This window comes from Tenebrio molitor, chromosome 7 (assembly GCF_963966145.1).
Source record: "Tenebrio molitor chromosome 7, icTenMoli1.1, whole genome shotgun sequence".
NCBI lineage: Eukaryota > Metazoa > Arthropoda > Insecta > Coleoptera > Tenebrionidae > Tenebrio > Tenebrio molitor.
The window spans coordinates 6,169,515-6,186,310 of NC_091052.1; the positions used below are offsets into that span (position 1 = coordinate 6,169,515).

At 37.4% G+C, this 16,796-nt stretch overlaps 4 protein-coding genes across 10 annotated transcripts; 3 read left to right on the forward strand and 1 right to left on the reverse strand.

Annotated features, from left to right (window-relative positions):
• The first annotated feature begins 175 nt into the window (after positions 1 to 175).
• On the forward strand, positions 176 to 1,540 carry LOC138134743 (uncharacterized). Its single transcript, XM_069053220.1, has 5 exons — positions 176 to 468; positions 518 to 630; positions 683 to 781; positions 867 to 968; positions 1,021 to 1,540. The coding sequence occupies exons 1-5, from the start codon at positions 196 to 198 to the stop codon at positions 1,115 to 1,117; spliced, it is 684 nt and encodes a 227-aa protein (XP_068909321.1). The 5' UTR covers positions 176 to 195; the 3' UTR covers positions 1,118 to 1,540.
• On the reverse strand, positions 1,136 to 16,426 carry LOC138134737 (uncharacterized). 5 transcript variants are annotated; one of them, XM_069053211.1, is made up of 11 exons: positions 16,277 to 16,426; positions 8,346 to 8,525; positions 8,098 to 8,295; positions 7,922 to 8,038; positions 7,799 to 7,846; positions 7,177 to 7,288; positions 6,866 to 7,125; positions 5,201 to 5,242; positions 4,661 to 4,910; positions 4,295 to 4,606; positions 1,136 to 3,826 (listed from the first exon to the last, which is right to left on the reverse strand). In XM_069053211.1, exons 2-11 carry the CDS (start codon positions 8,506 to 8,508, stop codon positions 3,526 to 3,528), a joined length of 1,803 nt encoding a protein of 600 aa, XP_068909312.1. In that variant the 5' UTR covers positions 8,509 to 8,525; positions 16,277 to 16,426; the 3' UTR covers positions 1,136 to 3,525. The 5 variants fall into 5 exon arrangements, with proteins under 5 accessions (XP_068909312.1, XP_068909311.1, XP_068909313.1 ...); XM_069053210.1 differs by lacking the exon at positions 16,277 to 16,426 and adding an exon at positions 8,900 to 9,068; XM_069053212.1 differs by lacking the exons at positions 5,201 to 5,242; positions 16,277 to 16,426 and adding an exon at positions 8,900 to 9,059.
• On the forward strand, positions 5,238 to 6,845 carry LOC138134740 (protein SHQ1 homolog). The gene has a single exon (XM_069053216.1). It carries the CDS (start codon positions 5,478 to 5,480, stop codon positions 6,783 to 6,785), a length of 1,308 nt encoding a protein of 435 aa, XP_068909317.1. The 5' UTR covers positions 5,238 to 5,477; the 3' UTR covers positions 6,786 to 6,845.
• LOC138134736 (prestin-like) lies at positions 9,501 to 15,655 on the forward strand. 3 transcript variants are annotated; one of them, XM_069053207.1, is made up of 12 exons: positions 9,501 to 9,816; positions 10,451 to 10,743; positions 10,841 to 11,081; positions 11,132 to 11,238; positions 11,291 to 11,451; positions 12,860 to 12,971; positions 13,018 to 13,460; positions 13,617 to 13,750; positions 13,801 to 13,963; positions 14,018 to 14,622; positions 14,746 to 14,903; positions 14,951 to 15,655. In XM_069053207.1, exons 3-12 carry the CDS (start codon positions 11,026 to 11,028, stop codon positions 15,079 to 15,081), a joined length of 2,070 nt encoding a protein of 689 aa, XP_068909308.1. In that variant the 5' UTR covers positions 9,501 to 9,816; positions 10,451 to 10,743; positions 10,841 to 11,025; the 3' UTR covers positions 15,082 to 15,655. The 3 variants fall into 3 exon arrangements, with proteins under 3 accessions (XP_068909308.1, XP_068909310.1, XP_068909309.1); XM_069053208.1 differs by lacking the exon at positions 9,501 to 9,816 and adding an exon at positions 10,288 to 10,306; XM_069053209.1 differs by lacking the exon at positions 10,841 to 11,081 and having other exon boundaries at positions 9,502 to 9,816.
• Positions 16,427 to 16,796: the final 370 nt, after the last annotated feature.

The window sequence follows — 16,796 nt, forward strand, 5'->3', positions numbered from 1 at the left end:
GGCGACTGAAGCCTCCGCATTTTGACAATTCTGGCCATGCGCAGTTCTAAACGCTCTAAATTCAAAGTTTCCAAATTCCCGCCACAACTATTTCTTTTAACGGAAATTCAACACACAATTAAAGAAAACCCTTCGTAACCCTCTATTACTTACGATAAAAATTCAATTCAAATTTCGACCTGTCACATTATTGACATGAATTATTTATTTTTTCTTACTTTCTTAAACTTTTTTTTTTACGGGAAATCGTTAATTTACGAATGCCCTAATAATCATAAATTAATGAATAATCAACAGCAGCACACGCACGATTCAAGGGGAAAATCTACACTCAAATGTGACTTTGTCATGACAAACCCAAAAAAAGTGATTAATCCTTACAGAGACGAAATAAGAAATTACGTTCAATCAAAACCGTTTGGATCCATTTGTCTAAAGTGCAGTATGTGTTTGGCAATCGCAAAAGAGGTTTGTTATTGTTAAGTGGTAAACCGAATACGTACCAATTGGTTTCTAGATGGATAAAATATTTGAAGAAATCAGCGATAGTAATAAAAGCAGTAAGCAATCGGAAGTGGTAGTCTTATTAAATGAAAATATCAAATATCTGTGTTCTCACGGTTTTGAAAAGTTTATTTGAATTTAAAGTAAACAGTTCAAACCTCTTGACAATTCTTTTTAGCCATGACCTAAGAAAATTCAAACAATATCAGGTAGTAAGTGACGAATTTAAGTGTAGTACACATGTTAGATCTAAAATGGATGGAAAATGGACTGAGAAGTCAGTACTAGCCCTATTCGGTTAACTTTCTTACTAGGATACTAATATTTTAATTTTTTTTCGTATATGCCTGTGTTTGTTCCAGGTTACGAGAAATGTGTGCAACATATTCAAACTATATGGACGTTCAATATTTATTAAACGAGTATTTGAAAGGAATTGGTGGCATATCAAATTACTTGTGCAGGTAGGTACCTACATGATAAGTGGTAAATATTTTAATTCAATGGATCTCTCAGGAACGATGGGATTTTCCGAGATTGTTCGAGTCTTAATTTTCAAAATACTTCTATAAATCCTGAACAGAAAGATGTCGCTTTAACCACGTGCGATTGAAATGAATTGAAGAAACACTTGATGCTTGTATGTCTCTTTATTACAGAAGATATGAATTGTACAAAATAATTTAATAAACTCATTATAAATAAAAACAATATTAATAAATTAAAAATGCAGCTCCGTGACTAAAATATGGCAAGTATAAATACGACCTATTCACCTATAAAAGTCTTACAAACAACATTGTACAAAACCATATAATGTAGATAATGGAATCAAATTTAAAAGGACTTATAAAAATACAGCATGTGATTAATTAATTAAACGGCGACAATTTTTTGTTCTCTTGTTTTTTGGTAAATCGCCATTTAACAAATTGTATTGTTGTCTATACTTAACACAATTTTTATATAATAAATGCAAAGTTTTTTTATACTAAGCGCGTACACTGGAAGTTTTATTCGTTGATGAGCAATCAAATTGGTCGAAAAGTTAATTGAAGAAAATTATACGCGCCCTTTTTTTTGATGGAAATGTTACGTGGAACAATTCGTTATAATTCACTAATATCGTAGAATCTAATATCTACAAATCACATTATTTGTGTTAACACAATAAAAATTTGATTTTAGCCGTCAGTTTCCTCTAATTGGCAGTCGTGTACCTACTATCAATACCTATATGTAAATTTGTGACGAAACTCTAACCAGTCTCTTAATTCGTTAAAACTACTCACCATAAGAGCAACATTTTAATAATTTTATAGTAATCTAAAAATGGTAACTTCATAGACTATGTAACGTTAACTACTCATCTCAAGATATCTGTGTACCTATCAAAAGTGAATAAATTAAAAATAAAAATGACGTGCAAAAACACAAACATCGATAAATACAGGGTGTTATGGAAGACCACGTAATAAATTTAATTACCAATAATAGAACCCTTTAAAATAAACATTTTTTAAATATACGTTGATCCTTTTTTAATCGTTTTTTTTTGCATTTTTCTAGCCCCTAATTCCACACTTCGCTCATCGGATAATCATCAATTGAAACGAAAGCGCAAGCGAAAATTTTTTTGTGCGATAAAAAGGTTGCAGTTTCTTTTGAAGCAAGAACGACCGCTTTTTCCAATGTTATCGTTATCAGCATTAAAAAGTCACGGTACGGTAACTGTTCAATTTTTAAACCGAAGTTAATAATTGTTTTAAAATTCTTTAAAATGGTGAATTTCACTAATGCCGAATTAATTAACCGATATGGTGTTATTGTATGGGGAACCTTTAGGTAATGCGGTCGAAGCGCGGCGATTTACACGGAGCGATTTCCAAATCGTAGAATTCCGGATTCGCGGACTTTTTCGGCAACAGTTTAACGAGTTGATTCACCAACTCATGATCTGGGACGTCCAAGAAGTGACCACGTTTTGAAAATAGAACCTGAATCTTTACAAGCCAAATTTGAATATCAGAAGACGGTGTTTTCACTTTTATTGTCTATCGCACGTTACATGAACAAGGATTACCTACATCTTTACCATGTCCAACGTGTTCAAGCTCTTCAATATCGGGATCCATTTCGGAGGATTGCTTTTTGTCAATGGCATGGTCGGAAGATCGCCGAATTACCAAATTTTCTGAGTCGATTATTAACAACGGACGAAATTGAAATCGTTTAATTGGGCCCCGTAATTTAACTCCACGCTTGAATGGCGCAGCGTACAGATTTGGATTTTCTTTAAAAAAATGCTGAATGATCCAGTTAATACCATGCCCGTGTGATGCAAACGGCCAAAAACATACGTGAAAATCCGGAAACGTTAGTGCGAACACAGGCTTTTTTGATCCGAAAGACACAAGCTTGCACGAATAATGAAGGCCGTCATTTTGAACATTTATGATTAAATCAGGTCAGTGAAATTATTACTAACCCATCTCAATAATACGTTTTTCTAACCCCTAATTTAACACTTCGCTCATGGGATAATCATCAATTGAAACGAAACAGAGTGAAAATATTTTTCTACGGTAAAAACTTTACCAGTTTTTTGAAGAAAGAACGATCGCTGTTCTAATACTAACAGTTTTTATTGTTTTTCATTCGAGGATTTTAATCGAGTAATTCTTTTTTGATGTTTCGTTTTGAATGGATGTGTAAACAACACATGAGCGGGTGTGAATTTTAGGGTTCAAATCATATTTAATTTTAACTGTTGATTAAATTTATTACGTGGACTTCCATAACATCCTTATACTTATATTAGTTTTTCGGTTTGGTGTAAAATGTTTGATTTATGTTGTGAAGTTTCGCTGTTAGGACGTCGCATTTGAAGTTGATTTGTTTTGCTACAGGTACGAGGTAAACTTTGCGATTTTGCACGTCGCAAGTAGATAATAGAAGAGATTAGTCCCATGCAAGTGTCGTAAATTAGACCGATTGTCCCTAGGTCTTCTAATTGTTAAACTAAACATTAGTTGGTGGCTCTAGGCCGCAGATAATAGCCTTCATTACGCTAGCAGCTGCCAAAGACGCGTACGGTTGCCATTCTTTACGCCGGGTTCCATCTTTGTAGTCCGAAATTCCACGAATGATTATGAAACTGTCCTTGCAATTCCCGAGGACAGATTCGATGACTGCGTCAAATTCGCAGTCAAAAGCGAGGGCACCGACCTCCGACGCAAACTGCTGCCTCAACCTGTCGTCTCTTACTACTTGCCTACCTGAAGCTATTGTAGATAAATGGATTCTGGGGCATCCTTCCTGCCTAAAATAACACGAAAACTTCAAATAACTTCATTTCACAAGCATTTCAATTATAGGCAGTGTATATTTGCGTCATACTGTACGATCAAAGAAATTCCTAAAATTAAATACGGTTCTTTCCGAAACAGTACATTAAAACAAATACTAATTTCTTTGACCTTGTCTATTCTACGAAGTGTTATAAATTGAAATATACTAATTACTGCTGGTTTGACTGCTTTACTACTAAATCTAGTGGTAAAACATACTATTATGTGAATTGCATTACGACAAATCAGTGAATACAACTCTACCGCCACCCACCTAATTATTCTTTTCTTTGTCGTTCTGACACGAGTCATAGACATTACAGATTTTCGTGGTGTTATCAACGGTTTTCTCTTAATCTCCGGTTTTTTGTTACTAACATTAGTATAATTACAGAAATTAAATAACAGATAAGCAAGAAACACAACAATGATGTATTTACCTTTTAACAGTCTTATCTTGTGGCACTGGATGTGCAACTTCTATCAGATCTCTTTCACCGATTGTCATGTACAATTTATCGGTTTCGACACTCGGGGGTTTAAAATCAGTTTCAATTTGAGAACCGAGAGTGTTCAAGCCATCTCTGAGATAATTCACCCATGGTGAAACAGTTCCGTTGTCGCCAATATCTGATGATTTCAGACGAGACGCTATGTCTTGCAAACTGAAATTGCTGGGACTGTAATGTTTTACTTCAAAATCGTAACCCTTGTCACTAGCTTTGGCGCTTTCACAATAAATATACACGTCTCTGTAAAATCGTAATTCATTTCTACCACTCATTTTTTAAATAAACACAACTCACTTCTTGCTTAGAGGATGCGATATCACCACATCCCCTAATCTAACGTGTTTGTTATAATCAGTGTAGTGTGGAACACCACCACCCACACCAACCAAAAATACATAATCAACCTTCTGGAAAGTCCCTAATAGTCTTGTTGTAGTGTTACCAGCAGCGGTCATTGCCTCCCTTGTATGTCCAACAGTTGGTAATTTGGTACATACAATCCGATGAGCTCCTATATTTCCCAAAGTGTACACGTTGGATTCTCCTAGAATAATATATATTTTTTTAATAATTCGCCAATACAATCCATTCCCCCTATAAAGACCATGTATGGTGATAATTTAATTTGTACAGTGAAATTTTTACAAATGGCAACCAGATTTGTCTAGGGTGTTAGCATTAAATTAATTCGTGATCTAGTGGAAGTAAGCACTTTGCAAACAGTTTACGCATAATAAACATTCAGGTGAATGGTGATCTATGTACAAACACAAATAAATGGTGACATCACAGGTGATCCCCCAGCATTTGAATGCATTCTTTTGTAAATCTTACCAAATCTGGTTCTCGCTCTGTCGCTTGTAGGGCTGGTGGGACCTATCCATTACAACACGTGTAATTTAGACGTTCGTAAACAATTTACAGCGACACAATTTATAATCGATAAATAAAAATAGAGTAATTAAAGTATAAGAGTGATTAGATGTTATATTTTCCATGTAAAAAAAATTCAAATGTGGCGCCATTCTCCTATCAAACGTCATTCGAGGCTCAATGACGTCATAAAGTTAACCTAAAAGCTGTGCTAAAAGTGTCAATTACCATTGTTACAATGATTACACCACGATTTAAGCTATCACAAAACGAATCCACAGTAACGATAAATGTGAGGGCTCCATACAGCAATTTACGCGATTTAGAGGTGACCATCGACGAAGACGTGTTCATTTTCTTCAGCAGTCCCTATTATTTACGTCTGCACTTGCCAGGGCGGCTTGCCGAAGATGATTTCACCGAAAGTTCGTTCAATTCCGATTCCGGAGAGTTTACATTCAGTGTGAAGAAAGTCATAACGGGCGAACACTTCCCGGATTTGGATTTAATCACCAAATTACTGACGCCAAAAATTCAAGTAACTGATTCTGAAGATCCCGACCGAAAAATCATCATCGAAATTGATAGTGACAACACGCAAAAACCTTCAGAAAAACTAGATGAAGAATTTGGTTTTGCACTGGCTGGAAAACAGCACTTCCATCACATTGCATCAGAGTTTAAAGATGTGTTTGAGGTAGATCCTCGAGAAGTTAAGCTGAGTGAAAGACATAAGATGCGGTTACAATATGAACAAGGAAAATTCAACCTTGACCATTATTTAAGTGATTATATTGAAAATGATGAAATATTGGAACTTATAGCTTTAAAATCACCTTGGGTTGATTTACAAGAAGATAAAATTCAATTCAGTGACCAAGAACTAGACTTTTTAAAAGATCTACCAAATAAACATTATAACATTAGTGAGACACAAATCAATTATTGCTACTGTTCTTTAATTGATATTTTATTTGCCTACTGCTATGATAGAAGAACTACACAATTTGAAGGTTCATCTGAATCTGGTTGGACTATAGCAAAACTTGCCGCGTCGTTTTGTTGGTTGGATGTTTTTCAAACTCCAAAAGATGCGCTTGTGAGTGGTTTTAGAAGATGTGTAATTTATCCGCTGTATCGCAATTTTGACTTAAACCAAACAATTTTCACAGACTTGAAACAGCTGTTGAATTTAGGTGAAAAACACATAATTAAGTGTCTGATTGAGATGCACAACATATTTTTAAAAGGCGATTGTTGTCGCTACATCCTTAATAATTTGTTTATTAAAGATTATATTGTTTATATAATGAAATGGGATCGCATTAAATGGAAAGAAGTGGTTTCTCAAGTTGAACAAACGACGATTCACAAAGCGGACCTGGGATTAAATTTGCAAGAAATGGAAGACGACGTGTGCCAAAAATTAGGGAACTTAGCTAATCTGACCATCAAAGAGGATGATTCTGACGATACGGATTGCGATAGTTCCAGTGACGACAGTGATGAGACCTCTAGCGACAGTGGCGACACCACCAGCGACTAATTATAAGTTTAAATAAAATAAGTCAATTTTAACGACCTAATAAAAACGCTTTTCTCTTTATTTTTACGTCGAGTACTTACCTACTGTAGTGTATCTGACGAAAGTCTCCTTGTTTTCTATCATTGCATCTACAGCTAACTTTTCGCAGTACTGAGCCGTGATTATGGCTATTGTAGGCTGCTTTGAACTAACCATGGTCGGCATTTGCTTAACAATAATCACTTGAGTATCTTGAGATTGCTGCCGTGTAAAAGCGCCATGATCCATCGCTTTAACGATGTTGCTTGACTGCAACTCGGCGATGTGATGCGCCACTTCTTCTTCATCCCACTGATTCTCCCTTATTCATGTAATAAACATAAATATATCACAAAAAGAAATATTTACTTACTTTGCTATATCCTGAATTGTTACAGGATTAGGGTATGAGGATTCAATAATTTCAATGACTTTGTTTCTTGTAAGGAGAATCACGTTACCCAAAGAATTTTCGTCAGCGGACACTAAAACATTGCATTTTTTAATTTACTTGACGAAACATTTATTGTAAGTTCATGATTTCGCATTTTGTGATGTCTCCGTCTAGTTTGTTTGAATTACATGGTAGCCTTAAAAATCGAATAAAAACAGTAGTGACGTCATTGTTTCTGTGTTGCAAAACATTTATACGTTCTAACGCAATATATGGAAATCATGGATTCACACATATGGTAACAATTGTGCAAGTTCACATACAAAAGATTATTTTCATTCCATTAATACATTTTATTAGATCACGGTTAAAGTAGGTACCAAAAATCGAATGCTTGTACTGCTGTTGCATATACAGTAAAATGTGCAAATGTAAATCATTGTATTAGCTTTTAGTTAAGCGTAAAATTGATTTTGCTGTTTAATAGTTACAGTTTGAAAAAAAAAAAAAACAACGCAAACAAGTTAATCAACCGTAGAACAAAAATTAACTATGTACTACAAAAAAAAAATCATGTCCAAAATTTGCACTAATTTCAAACCTGAATTACACATTGGCGCTAGCTCGAAATGGAGATAACCAGGTCGAGCTATAATTAATTAAAAATTAACCCAATGAAAAATACTCTAATGTAGGTGTCGTTACTGCAAAAAAAAAAACTCACGTGGTCTCGTTGGAACTGCCGCTTCCTCCAACTGTGTCAACTCGACTTCTAGCTTATTGATGCTCTGATAATTGTGTTGCATCAATTTCATAATTTTTTTAATATAGCCTACATAATCTGCAGAACCATTTATTTTAATACCACAATCCTAATAGTTTTACGCAAATTATACATACCTCTGGGAAATTCTTGGGGGCTGACCAATTCCTTGAAAAAATCTTGTGCTATGGACGCTTGTTCTCCAGTCTTATTTGGTTCCTCCCTAAACCAAAATCGTAAAACGCGAGATTCTTGAGTGTTTTTTCCAGTTTGGGCGCTTACGAGAAACACGCGGAATTCTAAAGACAACTGTGGGGGAGACGTTACACCATTTTCTGAAATTTACTGTGATAATGAAGTTCTTCGCGACTTCTATCAATTCTACCGTTTGTTGTTTCCTTATTGATGATAATTCCGGTGTGTTCTCCACCAGCCACATGCATTTTATCATTGGTTTTATTCACAGCCCGTCTTTCGATTATAAGAGTCGTTGAATTGGCAGTTTTGCATTTTGGAGTCATCACAACTTGTTCTTGTGGTGTTTCCATTTTATTAGTTATTTATTCTGAAATTAGTTCATAGACGTAACTGGACACTTTCTAGTGATGGTATATATCACCGGCTATTGATAGTGACTCATGTACTATAAATATAAATCTGGTATAAAATAAAGAAGTGAATGGAACGCCAGAAAAGATCAATTTTTTGTGTTTGGTACAGATTGGTACATTGACAAAACAGTTTAAATGTTTTGTTCCAACGGGAAATGTACTATTTAACATGTGTTTTACACAATTAATATGTTAATGTTGAAGGCGTGTAACTTTCTAAAAATAATTTGTTGATTAAAAACACTTTGTTGTATCTATTATCTGTGTCCGGTCATATGCAAGCCGCATTAACTATTTATAAAATGCATTTTACTTTTTAATAACATACCGTTCGTTGACTATAATGCACAATTATCCTGCACCCAAACACAGTACCTACACCACTGCTAGTTTAGATTTACTGACTGACTGACTCATTGCCTGAATAACTGCACATGCACAAGCACAAGACGACACTACACGGTCACTTCTTATGCGCATGCGCTAGTACACCTGACTTACTTCTAGAAGTATTAGCGGTAAATTTCAAATTTAAATACTTGCACCTACATTTAAAAAATGGAAAATCGCAGCAACAAATGAATAAAACTCATACTGTAATTTTTTTGGATGCTAAGTTTGATATTTCTGGTAAAACGAATTAAGTAAGAACAAAATTAAAATTTGCTTTTCCGCATTGACAATTCACCGTCAAGTTCATCTTTTTTGAGCCCTCTAAATACATTTTTGTAGAAAAAGTAATGATTCAAAGTAAAATTAAATTGAAACACGATTAAAACTTCTGGATAGAGATACAACTATTAAAAACAACCCAATTCTTTCATTTGGGACTCGAACTTGCGTAAATTTCGCATTTCATTTCTGATTTTGTGCGGGTGTGGGTATTGCGAGACTCTGCATTACCGGTCTCGACTTGGTGCATGTAAAAGTGCGGTTATGTGTCTCTATTTATACTTTGGTGACGGTAACGACAACGACACTGCGGATGGTGACTCCGTGCCAAGTCCAGCTATGCAATCGTCTCCTCGGGGTGTACAACACAATCTGAACGACTATGCGTTTGACCCGCTTTCGCAACGGATCAATTTCTCCGGCACTTAATCGCAATTGCAAAAGTATTAATAGTGTTCAAATGCGCTAGTCATGGGGGCCCAATTTGCCGACTACGAAACAGGAGACAACTGACAATCGACGACCTTCAGTCCTAACCTAAAAATCGAGAGAAAAAGTCTGTCCTCGTACAAGGTTTGTTTTTAATTTGTAAGATAATTAGCTTGGGATTTCTAATAAAAACTTGTGATTTGCTGTGGGTTTACGTAATAGGACAGGTTCACCAACGAGGTGATTCGTCATTTTTGCATTAACAGATAAACAATTACCTCATTTGTATGTCATTGTCAGAAATTTTTGAATGGGCAGGGCCGGACCTCAGTTTTTCCGGGCCCCGAAAACTTGCCTTGAGGGGTTGTTTGCTGTGTTTATGTGATTCGTCATGAATTCCACGGGGTGTGCAATTGAAAGAAGTGATCACTCGATGGGTGCGTGGTCACCTCAGCTCAGGGCATAAAGTCGCAACAATTACAGATCAACAGCAACCGCTAATGAAACGTGATAACGAAATTACGAAAAAGTGTCAATCGTGGCTGTGGTCGACCTTGCAGAGTCGTCCGACGTGGCCTGAAGAATATTCAGTCGTCGGTTGGCTCTGATCGAGTCGCGTGGCCCCCACAGCAAGGTGCGCCTTTTTATTGTCGCGTTTAATTAAATTTTTTCAAGTTCTCCGTAAAAGTAAAAGTCGTGGGGGGCGTGCTCGGTAACAAATGCCCCACAAATGTCAGTCCGCGACGATAAACTCTTATCGTTCGTGTGTTTTTTGCAGGCGGATCAGACAGACAGAAAATAAAACAAATTCCAACTATTGCACCAATTAAGACTTAATTATTATATTATGTACTTAAGTCGAACAATCAGTGGAGGGGATTTATCTGCTACTTAAGTGAAAATCACACGTTCCGTGTTAATCAAAACGTATCAAACTTATTGTTCCTCTCGGCTCAAGATATCGACTGAAGATAAAGGAAAAATCGATCAGTCGATCAGTCATTTGGTCGGTAACCATCGTGATGTGCAGACGTTTCGAGACATGAAGAAGGAAGCAATCGATCGAAATGGGTGAGTAACGGTTGGGGTGCCGATTTGAGTAAGATTTGAGAACTCCGCAGCGCCACCTGACGGTCAAAATTTGATTTTTTATTTTTGTTGCGCCAAGATACTTCGGGTTAACGCCTCCGGACAATAAAATTACATAAATACGCCAACTGCCATGAACTTAACAAGAAAAAGAATGCGGCTGTTGTGTCTTCGTTATCAATCACATGTCGTTCTCCTTATCAAAAATTATGTCCGATTTATGATTGATGTCTGTGGCGAGAGCCGAGACTAGTTGGCGTTGAAATGGGCGATGAGAAGCGTCCGTTGGTGCTGCGGAAGAATTTCGGTCAGTACGGCAGGTACGGTCCTGGTTTTTCGCTCGACTGGTGTACAGGGTGTTTGCTTGCAGCGTCGTCGAGAACGGCCACGGAACCGACGGGCTGAACGTGCGGCGGCCGGTCTATCAACTGGAGGATCTGAACCGAGACACTGAATATGAGACCCCGCATACCACGTGTAATGTCCACCGATTGTAATTGGTTCGTTTGATTGTTCTTTTAATTTGTAGTTACGGAGAAGTGTGGTAAGAAGATTAAAGAGATAAGACCGCTTTCGTGCGTCCTGAATTCGATCCCGGTGTTGAAATGGCTGCCGAGGTACAGCTGCAGGAAGAACTTCTTGGGGGACCTCATCAGCGGGATCACGGTCGCCATCATGCATATACCCCAGGTGTGTATTTCTTGCGGTCATCATGGAAATTTTTTCGCTGACGATTGGTAAAGGTCATTTTTTATCAGCTAAGGTTATTACAATCTGAAGTGGCTTATCTGGGTGTTTTTTTGTATTCATAATCAACGGCGCTATCAACTGCTACCATATTGTTGTAACTTATTGAATGAATAATTAAAAACGGTGGCGTATAGGCAGAAGCGATTGGGCTACTCACGAGTAATTGAGAACATGATGCGTAAAATATCCCGTCTTAAGTTCACTGGCGATAAAATTTGTTGTTGTTTGTTGACTGAATTAATGAATTTGTTGTTGTGCGACACATTTCAATTCTAACCAGTGATAGTGTTGCCAAATTATGGCCATAGAGTTGCTCTAAATAATTATGAAATTTTATTGTTCTTTGTCACTGAATAGTTGATTTTTTACGTTTGAAAGATCTGACACTTGATAGTTGTAAATTTGACTTGAGACAAAAGAATTTCTAAACAAAACTGAAACAAAATTTCATGTGACAATCATGTTTAAACCTGAGGCACGAGTAATGTATCTTTTTTTTAAACCAGTCAGCGGTGCGAGATTGAAATAAAAAATTTGATTTTTAGATGATTTGTACTTGACAGTTGAAAATTTTCTAAATAGAAAAAATGGCCTTTGAAGAAAAAACCTTAAAAATTTGCAAACATTGAAAAACCCGCAGATAAACACTAAACACGCACAGTTGCGGAAACAAAATTTCTGCAAACCAGCTTTTACTGTCATGATTAACATTCAAAAATTAAACTTTTCTGTCAGTCACGCAGTCAATTTTTGAATTTTTATGTATAAATAATTAGGAACAGTTTACTATGAGATTCACAAGTGAATTGTCACTATGATTATCTGAATTACATTTGAGCCACAATTAAATGTCGTTTATTGTAAGATATTTAGTTTTTATTACATAAAGATAATTATTTAATAACGTGTTATTGTAAGAATAACATCTTTCGTTCACGTCTTAGGCGGTTTGTGTCAGAAGTGACAGATCATATTTATTATTTCAGTAAATATGGAATAAAACAAAAATTTCGATTTTTGTGACGTTTCTTCAATTATTATTTGTTGGTCACGTGGTAATGTTCAAATTGATATTTTTACTGACAGTCCAGCCAATATGACAAGAATTATTCAAAAAATCCGGGAAACGGGGTTTTTACGTTTCGAATAATCTACTAAATAATGCCGCACCAAACAATAATAAAAAAACAGATTATCAAAATTATAAGTTGCGTAATCTCAAGCTTGTATTTGAGAAAATGATATTTAATTCGACGTACACGAGAAAATATTAGTTAAATTTGAATAAATCACAAGAAACACAATATGTCATTGGAGTCATCAAATTACCATATATTAATTTTTTTAGGGGATGGCGTACGGATTGTTAGGCAGCGTCCCCCCCGTCGTCGGCATCTACATGGCCTTCTTCCCCGTCCTGATCTACTTCCTGTTCGGCACGTCGCGCCACGTCTCGATCGGTAAGTCGCCGCCTCCGATCGCCCCTTTTACATCACCAATTTGCAGGCACCTTCGCCATCGTCTGTCTGATGACCGGCAAGGTGGTCAACCAGTACAGCTCGATCGAGATCCTTCAAAACGGCACTGTGGTGACGACCCCGTCCCCCAATCTGGAACTACCTCTTTACACCAACGTCGAAGTCGCCACAACGGTCACTTTCACAGTGGCCATGATCCAACTAATGATGTACTCGCTACGGTTGGGGGTCGTATCGACTCTTCTCTCTGAGACGTTGGTCAACGGGTTCACGTGCGCCTCAGCATTCCACGTGGTGTCGTCTCAACTGAAAGATCTGTTCGGTTTGCCGATAAAGAAGAGAAGAGGCAATTTCGGATTCCCTCTGACCATCTACGACTCGGTTATGGCGTTACCGAACGCCAATAGATACGCATGCGCCATCTCGGCGGTCGCTTGTGTACTCTTGATTCTCAACAATGAACTGTTCAAGGTAAGTAATGTTATTAACGCTTTTATTGTTGTAATTTAGTAGTTACGATTCGATTAACGTATTATTAAAGATAAGATTACGCGACTTAATACAGCTTTCTATTGCCTTTGCTGTGTCTAGCGACTTAAAGTACTTACTTTTGTTCTATTGTTTCAGCCAATGTTGGCTAAGCGGACAAGGATACCGTTCCCGATCGAATTGGTGGCGGTAGTTTTGGGTACTACGGCGAGCTATTTCCTGAATCTGGATTCGGAATATGGCATATCAGTAGTGGGACATATACCGACGGGGTAGGCTTGTTCAGATTAAGTGGTAGGAGTGTATATGAGTAGTGTTATAGGTTTCCAACGGCTACCCCGCCCGCCTTCTCGCTCATCCCCACCGTTTTCGTCGATTCTTTTGTTATCACGATGGTGTCCTACACGGTGACGATGTCGATGGCGTTGATCTTCGCCCGGAAGTTGATGTACGAGGTGGACTCGAATCAAGAGTTGTTGGCATTGGTGTGTCACCCCTCCTCTTCGTTTGTTCCTGTTTAATCTGTCACCAATTTTTAGGGGTTCAGCAATACGATGGGGTCATTTTTTGCATGTATGCCAGTCACCGCCTCCCTCTCCCGCTCTATGATCCAACAAGCCGTGGGCGGAGTCACTCAAATCGCCTCCATAGTCTCTTGCAGCATCCTCCTCGTCATCCTGCTCTGGATCGGGCCCCTGTTCGAAAGTCTGCCGAGGTGTGTCTTAGCGAGCATCATTGTCGTGGCTCTCAAGGGGATGCTCTTCCAGTGCCAGTCCATCGTCAAGTACTGGAAGTTGAGCAAGTGGGATGCCCTCGTCTGGATCGTGACCTTCTCCACCACCCTCTTCATCCAGATCGGGTACGGTCTAGCCGCAGGGGTTGCAGTCTCACTTTTGAGCGTTTTCATCCAAGGCTACAAACCCTACACGTGTCTGTTGGGGGTAGTTCCTAACACCGACCTCTATCTTGACATCAAACGCTACAAGAAAGCTCAAGAGATTCCTGGAATCAAGATCTTCCGGTACTCCGGAGGGTTGAGTTTCGCGTCGAGAGCTGCCTTTAAGGACTTGTTGAGCAGGAAAATCGGCTTCGAACCCACCAGTCTGCTCAGGAAGCGGACAAGGCTGGAGGAGTCGGCGTCCAGGTGAGGATGGCATTATTTTTCATTTTTTAAGAATATGTCAATGTCATATGGCACAACACCTTATCAATCAAGTGTAGTCCGCCATGAAAGACATTTGTAAATGTCTTCTGTAATTTTTTTTAGATCTGTCAGTGATGACTACGACGACCTCCTGACCCGGTGCATCATCTTGGACTTCTCGGCGTTGACTTTCGTGGATCCCTCGGGAGTGGACCAGTTGAGACAACTACAGAGCGACTACGCCAAGTTGGACATAGCACTTTACATCGCAGCCTGTTCGGGTACGTTCGTCTCCTATCACTCTTTTCCATACTGACTCGTTTTCCAGGGCCGGTCTACGAGAAATTCGTGATTTGCGACCAAGAAGAAGGCATCGAGAGCAAATTTATGATATTCCCCACCATCCACGATGCCGTTCTCTTCGCCCAAAGTAACGCGTTAAGGACTAAACTGATCTAAGCAATAAGTCAAGTATTATCGTCTCGTCTAGGATTTCTAGTATTTATCTAGGAGTTTTTTAAACGGTGCCAGTTATTCAGTTATTTATTATTCATCAGGTTTCCATAAAGCTCAAGCAACAGTTGTGGGTGCGATCTCATCCAATATGCAAGCAATAATTTTTTCACTTTCTGTAATTGTCAGTGACGGAGGAAAACGAATGCGAACTCGACGGAATGTTCAGGATGTTGGCTCCAGTACTCGATTTGAGTCGAGTCGCTGGAGTGGACAGAGTAGGCTTCGAGGTACTCCATTACGAAATCTCGAACGTGCGTTGCTTACAGCAAGATCGCTATCGTGTTGCCGAGTATGTTGAAAGAAATTGCGTTTATTTTTGTTAGTCATATCTTTATCTCCTTTCTCAATACGCACATTCAAAACAAGTTTAATTTACTGTTGTATACTTATATATTTTTGTCACTTTTATCAGCGTCCAACACTTCTTTAATTATTAATTGTGAATATTATTTATTTTTTTGTCTTGTTAACGCTAAAAAATTCTATATTTTGTATAAATAAAAGTTAGTTCACGTTAGTTACAGTTTTTTCATTATCCTTGTTACAACAAAATTTCGCTTGCGTAAAATTTTCACATTTTTCACTTGGTTATTTTCTTTTGTTTTACAGCCCCGGAATCTACTTTTTCTCTGTATTATTTATATTTCGACAGTTATTTATTTAGCTTTAATCCAATCATGCTCAAAGAAAAATAACGCCCGGTTTTCAATTATTTAAATATTATACATATGACAAATTCCCTCATGTTATGAAAACAGTTGACATTGACCAACAGTGTGCCGAATATCGCCAAAAAATCTAGTCATGGTCAGAAAATGCGTCTTCCGCCGACAAAAATCTCCCTTCCTTTTCTTCATTTTTCTTTTCCTATTTAAAACGCACCCTATGCTGATTAAAATGACTGATTCACATTACGCAACAATCAAACAGAAATGGCATCATTGTTAGGAAATGTGATTGGTAATAATGACGCAACTTTAAAGTTCAGATCTTGATTCTTTATCTAGGGTTCAGATTGTTCTGACCGTTGTAGCGTCAATGATTACACTCAACGTACAGCTTTTAACTCAAATCATATACAAGAACACATTTTCATTTGAAACTAAATAAAATATGCAAATTATATCATTTTACTTACGCATCTACATATCCTTCGTTTCACTACGAAAGTTTGAGATGTTTCAACTTTTTGTAACAGTCTCCTAACACACTGGTAACAGAAAAATCAAAAGAATATACTGTGCTTCTGCATGTCATTTACAAATTTCATGGAGTTTTAACGAAAGTTATCGGCACACCTTTTCCAGGTGCGGCCGCAGATGTTAGTATTTCGGGAAGTGAAGCGTAATTCCATCTAGCCCACATATCTAGTCTATTTATTCTGCCCACCCTACCCATGGATAAATAATGACAATACAATTATACACAGAGGATTGTGAAATAAGGTGAATGCTATGGAATTTTTTGTTAACTAAAGAAATGAAAACTTCAAGTTAATTAAAATTTGGTCTGTTTGGTTAATGTAAGGAAAACAACTGTGGGTACCGTGTTAATTTTTTTTTCTTTTCATTTACACAAATGGAAAACAACCAGATACAATTTCAACACTGGCCTTTAAAAAAATTAAACGCGATAACGCAATCAAAATTAAGTAATTT